The 9,116-nt window shown below is 37.9% G+C and overlaps 1 protein-coding gene across 1 annotated transcript; it reads right to left on the reverse strand.

Moving 5' to 3' along the window:
* Positions 1-498: 498 nt before the first annotated feature.
* Positions 499-8,803, reverse strand: LOC113234343 (serine/threonine-protein phosphatase 2A catalytic subunit alpha isoform; the record flags this gene model as incomplete). The annotated part of the gene is made up of 5 exons (XM_026469645.1): positions 499-1,038; positions 2,134-2,213; positions 2,562-2,615; positions 3,458-3,643; positions 8,490-8,803. Coding segments are annotated over 4 exons (627 nt in total), but the record flags the coding sequence as incomplete, so codon positions are not given.
* Positions 8,804-9,116: the final 313 nt, after the last annotated feature.

The raw sequence follows: 9,116 nt of genomic DNA on the forward strand, positions 1-9,116 counted from the left end.
TGATTAAAACTCTTTAATACTTTAGTCGTCAACCAAGTTCTTCGCATAAACTAATCATAAATATATGTCATACATCCCCATTCTGTCACAAAATTAAATGCTCGCTATTGTCTTTCCAGCGCGAGTGCTCGCGTAGGTACAGTGTAGTAGGTAAATAAATGGTCCAAGTAACATACATTAAAATTGGCTATCAAACTGTAAAAATTCATTTTAATATTTGTAAAGTTAAACTAAAAATAAAATTATAAAATGGACTTCACAGATTTTGATCTACAGTAACTTAGAGTTCGAAATTAAAACGGGTCCGTTTCTATGGATAAAATGACGTGAAAAAATGTGAACGTACGAAAAAGTTCGTCGCAAGCTAAGAGGGAATTTGACGCGGTGTGTGTGGCACCAAAGGGTATGGTGGTATGTCCATTATGTGAGCGATGGATGGTGGCGAAATAAAACGACGAGGTAGCAAACGTACGCTTTTTAATGAGGTCTAAATGTCTCGATACATAAATTGTGTAGATACAGGAGCAGCTTGCCGCCGGGGCTTACAATGAACATACCAACATATCGGTCTACTTCGCGACGAGTTCACTTACTAATTTAAATGCAACCGGGCGCCGCCGCCCCGTCGCTCGGCCGCCGCGGGGCCGTCGAGGAAATAAGACGAACGCGTTACAATACGTTTGCGGTCAACACTGGGGACGTCAATTGTGGAATTTGGCAGACGAACTGATCTTGTACTGAGTAACTTTACAATTTTCATATTACGTCACGGACAATAAACGAGGGTTCAAATGACACGTTATTTCCTCGCGAGCGCCGCGCGGCCGACGCGCAGGCGAGTGACCGCAGTGAATCCGGTACTTCCATTCACTGCACCGTTCACGCCGGGAAAAGTGACGATCACAACCCTACATTCGTATTGCACGTCGACGAGGCCTACGGGGGAGAGCGCAGCTGGGCCGGCGCGAGGGCGCGGGCCTCCAGGCGGGCCCGGCGGCCCCGCAGCGGCGCAGCGCCCGCTGCTGCATATTCGCTTGTCTGCAACAACCAAACAGATTAAAAATATTTTACATATACCTTACATATGCCTTACTTTCTCAAACTCATATCTTAAAGCACAAAGTAACTGAAATGCAAAAAATGCAGGCTGATTTCACATCTAATTTCCTTCAATTCACACTGGCTTTTACCTATTCTTAAAGTAAGTAACGCATCCAAATTAACACTTTTGATAAGGCATTTAAAATGAATAGAAAGTTTCACCGTCTCCTGAGTAATTAAGTACTCTTTATAAGATACGAGTTTAAGAAAGTAAGGCATATTATATTATACATTTCCTTTTAGTGTAAGAAATAAGTAACCGACCACTAATAACTTGCAAGGCAACTAGATCAAATAAATACCTCATTTCGTACTTCGTTTTTAACCAACATCGAGTATGTGATATATATTCAGTGTTGACCAAAAAATAGAAGGTTCTCATTTCGACTGTTTTTATTTTGTATATATGGTACGCGATTAACTATTTTGTGAACCGATATTGATAGATTCTTTGATGGTTTTTTTGTTGGAAAGAGGGTCCCTCAGTACTGGTCCCATTTAAATTTGAAGAAAACATTCCACCTCTAAGGGTGACGATCTAGGGGAGAATCCGGTTTCGCACACTTTCCGGTAACCGATTCCAATAAAACTTGGCAAATAGATGTAATTCCACGAACTTTTCAGGTCGGTTTTTTGTATAAAGTTATGTAAATACGAAAACTATGCTTAGCCCGCCATTGCTTTAAAGTTCGCGGAGAATAAGAAATTAACATTTAATTAATATTAAAGATTTCTTATAAAATTTACATTGACTTTGATTTTGAATGTGTTCTCATTTTTTAAACTGGTCAAAGTTATTAATTTATCATTGTCATATTTTTTTATTACATTGTTTAATTGGACTGCATGATTTACAAATTATTGCATGAAAATTGCAATAAACTGAAACCTTTGTAAGCCACAAAGGCGAATCACAGTGATTCAAAATTAATTCTTGTGTGAACGCCTTTAACCTTTGTATCACAAAGAAATCATCGAATGTCAGTCTTAGAATCGGTGACTGTAGAGAGATAAAGATGGTACGATACTTACGTGCAGCCTACATAAAGTAATCGGGCGTCCGCCGCGTGACGTGCGGCTCGCCGCGCCTCGGGGCCGGGTCGAACTGCAGGCTGTGACAAACAAAACGCATTATAATTTCATCCTCCACTATCTATATCTATTTCTCTAGTCATACTACGGTCATAAACTTAAATATCCACAGGATTTTCGACTTTAAGCCGATGTATTTAATTGCTAGTTTGAGCAATTAAAACTACGTCATCACTTTGCGCTGATAATCATTCCTTAATATTTTTATTTTAAATTAAAAAAGGATTTTGGTTTGATGAATTATATACTAACGAGTAATTAAACGTTGACATGTGTAGACTAAACAAGATAACTTGGAATTTCATTCATATAAAATGTACAACAAAACAGGGTTCACAACGCGGTGATATCAATAAGGCAATACTTACAATGAATACTTAAGCGCATCATCCAATTCCATAATGGCGGCTTGATTACCACATCTGAAATGAACAAAAAGGTATTAGAACAGAATAGAAACCATTTATTACATAATACAATAATACACAATAAGAAATTAAAAAAAAAAAACAAAGTTAAATTAAAAAAAAAATAGAATTACAAAAGAAATTAAATAAAATTAATTAAAAATAAAATCTTAGTAAAAGGTAATGAAATTACCACAAAGATAGTCAAGACTATTGTATACTAAGTAGATGTCATATGTGCGGCTGTGGCGTATGTAAAAGATCCACTCAGCTAATGTCACCGCTGGGAAAAGGCTGTGACGCTGATTTTCAGTGGACCCTAACGAGCCTTAGACATCCGGCAGTTTATTTAAAAAAAATTATGAATACTAAGTATGGTTTCAAAATGTTAGAACTCTATAACATGCGATATCTAATAATTCAGAAATATAAATATAACAATAATTTATGTTGTTATTTATGGCTGCTTTTCAAGAATATTGGCGTAAATGAAAATAATTATTTTTGATTTATTACGTAGCTCCTTTCAGAATGTTCTAAATGCTATTGTAAATAAACCACGGAGCTTTCGATTGTTTGAAATAATGACGTTACAATATTGGGCCATATATTGCACCAGGTTATGCCTGATGAATAACAATTCTTTGAGATAGACTAATATACTAAAAACCTAAGGATATTTGTGGAACAGTGACACTATATATGAACATCTGAAAGCTGGTCTAGTTGATCCACTAAACACTTTTACAAGGGCCAAGGACATTGTCCGTCCGTCCGTACATAGTTATGGTAAGGTATGTGGGGATCACTGGAGATTTTCCTATGCAGTAGAGGAAGAGATACAAATAAATACATACCTATAGCAGTAATTGGGCGCTGAGAAAATAGTGACGACATTCCTGTCGTGGCACCAATTGTAGCCTTCCATGACAAGCTGGTGGGCGCGGGAGACCAACGTCAGCCCGTTGCTGTGGTTGAACGTCTCCGAGATGTCCTGCCCGAACGTGTAGCCCGCGCCGCGAGGAGATATGCCCCATCCGCCTCTGTTTACACAAATTAAAGTATATTAATACAAAGATCCAACAAAGAAAAATTCCTTTGATCCAGCTGGGCTAGAACCAGTGGTCTTGCCACACCGTGTCTGAGCCACTATATATATCGAAGTGGAATAATATCACAGAAATAATTGAATATGGTGTAATTGTAGATGGTAAAACATTTGCTATTCAGTAATATGTTTAACTATTTATATATCGATCAGTGCAACAAACCTAACCAAAACTATTTAAATTGAATCAACTATTCAACTGCTTCCACAGCCGAACGACTACCACCCTGGACTGCCACGCAGAGGTCTCGGATTCGATTCCCGGGCAGGAAGAAATATTTGTATGGCCTACATATATTTCTCTCGTGAGTTTCGGTGTAATTTGTGGTTTTCTGTGTGTGTTCACGGCACCCGCTATTCAGGCTTTCCTTAATATGTGCGGAGCTATGAGTGAGCGTTAAAAAAAAATTGCACTAATTGGACGTAGTTAAACAAAAACGATCCAATACACAAAATTATCAAATAATGTGTTGCATCTACCAAACGGTCCATAAAGTCCTCTTAGATCAGCAAAAATCCAACATATAAACATAAATAAATATCTCTGGAGTTACATGACATTATAAGTTTTGAAAATAAAACAAGAGTGAGAAACACTTTTTAACTTCAAACTGCCCATATTTCGAAAATGACTGGACGTGCATTGGATCCTTTTTGTTTAACTACGTCCAATTTAGCTCGAGTACGAATAGTATTGTATGCAGCAACTTTGTTACTGGTATTAACATATTATGTCCCATTGCGCTGGACACGGATCTAGTTTAAAATAAAAGAGCACATGAATCGAAAGTAAAGCAATCCGGAATCGAACTTCCCCTTCCTGAATAAATTCATACATGACGCAATAAATAATAAAGTGTCAGATAACCACATCAATTACACGCCACCGGTCACAAATTAGGAATTTCCTGTACTATGAGTAACGAACGCACCGAAATTAAATTCGGGGCACTACCCAGACCACCCAGACTGAGACCAATTTGTACAAATACGTTTTAGCACACTTGGTATATATGTATACTAAATCTATGGAGGAAAATCTAGAAAATCCCGGAAAGCTGCGAACAGAATCCGGGACCTCGTCTAGCGTTCATAGTGCTAACTGCTAGGCCACCGAACTCGTCCAGTTATGGAGAACAGAACTCAAAAAAATACTCCATCAATCCTTATTTACCAGATAAGTAACAAACTAGCGCATAATCGTCTCATTATGCTTGATTTAGTTTAATTTTTAACATAATATCAAGTGACAGGACGAACAAGTCGTGCGCCTGATGGTAAGCTACACGCCTGTCCATAACAATTGCAGTGTCACTCAGAGCTTTAAATCGCAAGATCTAAGGGGCACTGCCACTGCGCTTGTCACCCTGAGACATAAGTTGACAAGTCCCATGTGCCTGTAACTTCACCGGCACCCTTTCCCTTCAGAAACGGAACACAGTATTGCTGACACTACTGCTTGGTGGCAGAAATAGGCAAGGTGGCAGTACTTCCCTGAACAAACACTTTCACAAGAAGCTCTACTGCTACAAAAGTATATATATATTAATTAGTATTTCTATCAAGCGCAAACAATTTACGTCAAAATGGTAAGATTCCTATACTAGTAAAAGATAGGATACTATTTTTGTTGCAATGAAAAAAATGCGTACACCTTTTTTGTCAGTAGAGCTCCATGTGAGAGTTCGTCCAGGGAAGTACTGTCACTGTACCTATTTCTGTCGTCAAGCAGTAATGTGAGCTTTACTGCGGTCCGGTTTTGAAGGTTAAGGGTGCTGGTGAAATTACAGGCACATTGTACTTGCCAACTAATGTCTCAGGGTGAAGGGCGCAGTGGCAGACCCCTCAGATCTTTGCGATTTCAAATTCTGAATGGCACTGCAACTGTCATGGGCAGGCGTGTCGTTTACTACCAGGTGCAAGACTTGTTCGTCCAGTGCCTTGATATCATTAAAAAAAACTCGAGACGGTGGTAGTTAATAGGAGCTAGGGAACTAAACAAATATGTTCCGGTCACATTCAATTAGTAATGAACGCAGACGAGTTTGAATCATTGTAAACAGTTCTGTTGGTAACTGGTATAAAAACCAATACGTATATTATAGTGAACGTCTTTATCGGAGGTCAACACACGTGGTGAACTACGTAATTTATTATTTATTGTATTGGAACATCTCGAGAGCGTCTGGTGACGTCACGAGTTATCACTTCACTCGATAATTAGTTCATACGCTTGACCTTGGCTGGGTTCCTGCTTGTCACTAATTGACAAGCCATTTACATAGACCGAACCATCGTACGATTACTACGAGAAGAATTGTAATACAGATATATCGACACCTCTTACGAAAAGCATCGCATGTCGAAATTGCCAAGTTTACAAGAAATGAGCATAAGATGTGACTTAGCATTTCTCAGTTTTATTCGGCAAAGCTTGTTATTCGTATTATAAAATCCTAGATATTGGTTAGATGAACAACCACAATTTATTTTATCATTTTACAATTTATTTTAGCATTTCTATGCTAAAATCGCGTGTTATGCTCATTTCAGTGAATTCAAAACGCTTTAAAACGCTTCCCTGTAAACTTGACAATTTCGACGTACGATACTTTACGTAGGAGGGATTGATATGACCTAAGTATTAATAAACATTTTTAATTATCGTGTTGTGTAAAAACGGATCCACTGTCTCTTAAAATACTCAAAAACAAATACAATGGATGTAGAATTTTGCTTCACATTTATATGATAGTAGGTCGTGTTCTTTATGAACATTTAAAGATAATATTTATTTATAGAACAAAGCACCAACATTATGAAGATAATTAGTGAACTAATAAACTGAATAGAAAAATAATTGTTTGAATTTTAAATGCATCTTCCTTTTGTTCTATATAATAACAACGACGTTCGCTGTCCACACAGCCTTGAGGAAAGTTTGTAAAATTATAAATGAATCCATTATTAATATTACCCTAACGTAAAGGAAACTTAATATCGTTCGTATAGGGTTCAAAACTTTATTTTTACGTCAGTGATGTGTGGTAAAATGTATGTTCAATCAGTGTAACTGAATATTCGATACAAAACAATATTTGAATGAACGAATAATGGAGTTTTATTTGCCGAAAACTTTTCAATCAAAAGTGCATGTTACATAATGGTTAAGTATGTAAGTTAAATGCCTCTGTGGCCGAATGGTTACCTTGCCGGTCTGCCACGCAGAGGTCTCAGGTTCGATGCCCCGGCCGGGAGAAATATTTGTATGGCCTACTTTTATTTCTCTCGCGTGTTTGGGTGTAATTTGTGGTTGTCTATGTGTGTGTCCATGGCACCCGCGACACAGAATTTCCCTTGTGCCCTAGGGCCCCCCTATGTTGAGTGTAATTATAATATCGATTTTCATAACATGTTGCTATATTCTTGAACAACGCTTGCTCAGTAAAACTCATTCTGTACAAGACAGGTAATTCCAAACTCTATTGTCCTTAATTGATGTACTAGTTTATAATGACGCAATGGTGACAACAAATGAGTTGTTTCGGATAGCAAACGAATAGTCTATATTCTCATGTAAAAATGTGAATATTTTCGTTGTTCAATGTTAAAATCGTTATTAAATGTTAGTGTGGCCCATTAAAAAAGTGGTTGTGAAAATGTTGACGGCTGCTGGCAACACTTTTACGTTTGCCAATTTGAATGAAAATATTCGCAGCAATGGCGCAATAAGGCCACATCTGCAAAATGAGAACTTTTTGAGGAAAGAGGTTTCAAGATTTAACAAACGAAATTAGTTTGATAACTTTTTATATATAATTTGTTTCATTTAATTCACATTATTTTTATGACTTGCATGTGATAAAAGCACTTTTACCGTATGATCATAAGTGCTTTATTATACTATCTCAAAAGGATGACAAATTAATAATAAAATCATATTGGTCACGTCTTACAAATCAACCTCTGTAAATGGACTGTACGTAATTAACACCACCACCAATGGCCACCAGCAAACAAAACAAATTCTATGAATCTCTAATATCTACTACCACGGCCTTGTCAATAATATTATAAAGGAGTAACCACGCTTAGAATATATATAGTATTATAGAAATCGGCTCACGGTCAGAAAAGCGACACACGTCTTCTCTTTTACTCTTATATCTGTCACTCTATCATGAGATTACATTGACAGTTGTCCCTAGCGACCATGTAAAATGTTTGTATGCAAAATATTGTTTCTTTTTGTGATGTTTAGAGGCGCTGTACAATTTGTCATACAACATTGTGAAGTCATTTACGCGGTCGCTAGCGACAACTGCCACAGTAAACTCGTGGTAGAGGCAACTGGACCCTCAATGTAAGTTTTCAAATATGAAAACTTAACTATCGCGTTTGCGTTAGGATTTTAATTTAAACCTTAATAAATATATAATTAAGATCTAAATGAAAATCTTAATGCAAACGCGGTAGTAATGTGGGAATGATTACCAATTTAGACTCAGGCCTCTGGTCGGCTTAATGCGAATCATTGTCGATAAGTTTGGTGACTCCTCAAAACGTCAGCCGTAGTCATAAGCTATCGGGAGAAATATACATACTTTTCTTTAAAATTAAAGTAGTATTCATATTGGGCTTTGCTATATAAAACAATGGGCTACAACTACACTTTAAAAATAAGTCTAATTGTAATAGTAGTCACAACTACGCATACTTTATACAGTAGTTGTGCTTTTTTACGTTCCGAGGACAGAGTAGTAAGTAAGTATGTAACAAACCTGTCATCGGGATCACTCCAGAGCAAATCGCACATAGGCCCTTCATGGGGCACTTCCTGTAGACGGTCCAGGGCGCGAATGTGATCCAAGGTGTCGATTGACGGGCTCAAGCCTCCGTGGAGACAGAATATCTGGCCGTCCACCAGCGCAGTAAGGGGTAGGAAGTCGAAAAGGTCCGTGAAGTGCTTCCACACGGACGCGTTTCCGTACTTGCGAAGACACTCATCGTAAAAGCCGTAGACTTGAGTGATCTGGCGCGACTCGTGATTTCCGCGGAGGATAGTTATTCTCTCACGGTATCTAACCTGGAATTGGAAAATTTTGAATTAGAAAGACATTAAAATTGTAACATTCTGACGACTATTTTTTATAATACCAAGTGACGGGACGAACGAATGACACGCCTATCCATAACAGTTGCAGTGCCACTCAGAGCTATAATCGCAAAAGGAGCACTACCACTGCGCCCGTCACCCTGAGACATAAGTTGACAAGTCGCATGTGCCTGTAATGTTACCAGCACACTTACCCTTCAGAAATAGGTAAGGTCTTCCCTGGAGGAACTCTTTCACAAGAAGCCTCTAGTGCTACTAAATAATTGGTTCTGATCTGAATGCTCTGGTACTC

This window comes from Hyposmocoma kahamanoa, unplaced genomic scaffold, assembly GCF_003589595.1.
Source record: "Hyposmocoma kahamanoa isolate Upper Pololo Valley unplaced genomic scaffold, ASM358959v1 83041, whole genome shotgun sequence".
NCBI lineage: Eukaryota > Metazoa > Arthropoda > Insecta > Lepidoptera > Cosmopterigidae > Hyposmocoma > Hyposmocoma kahamanoa.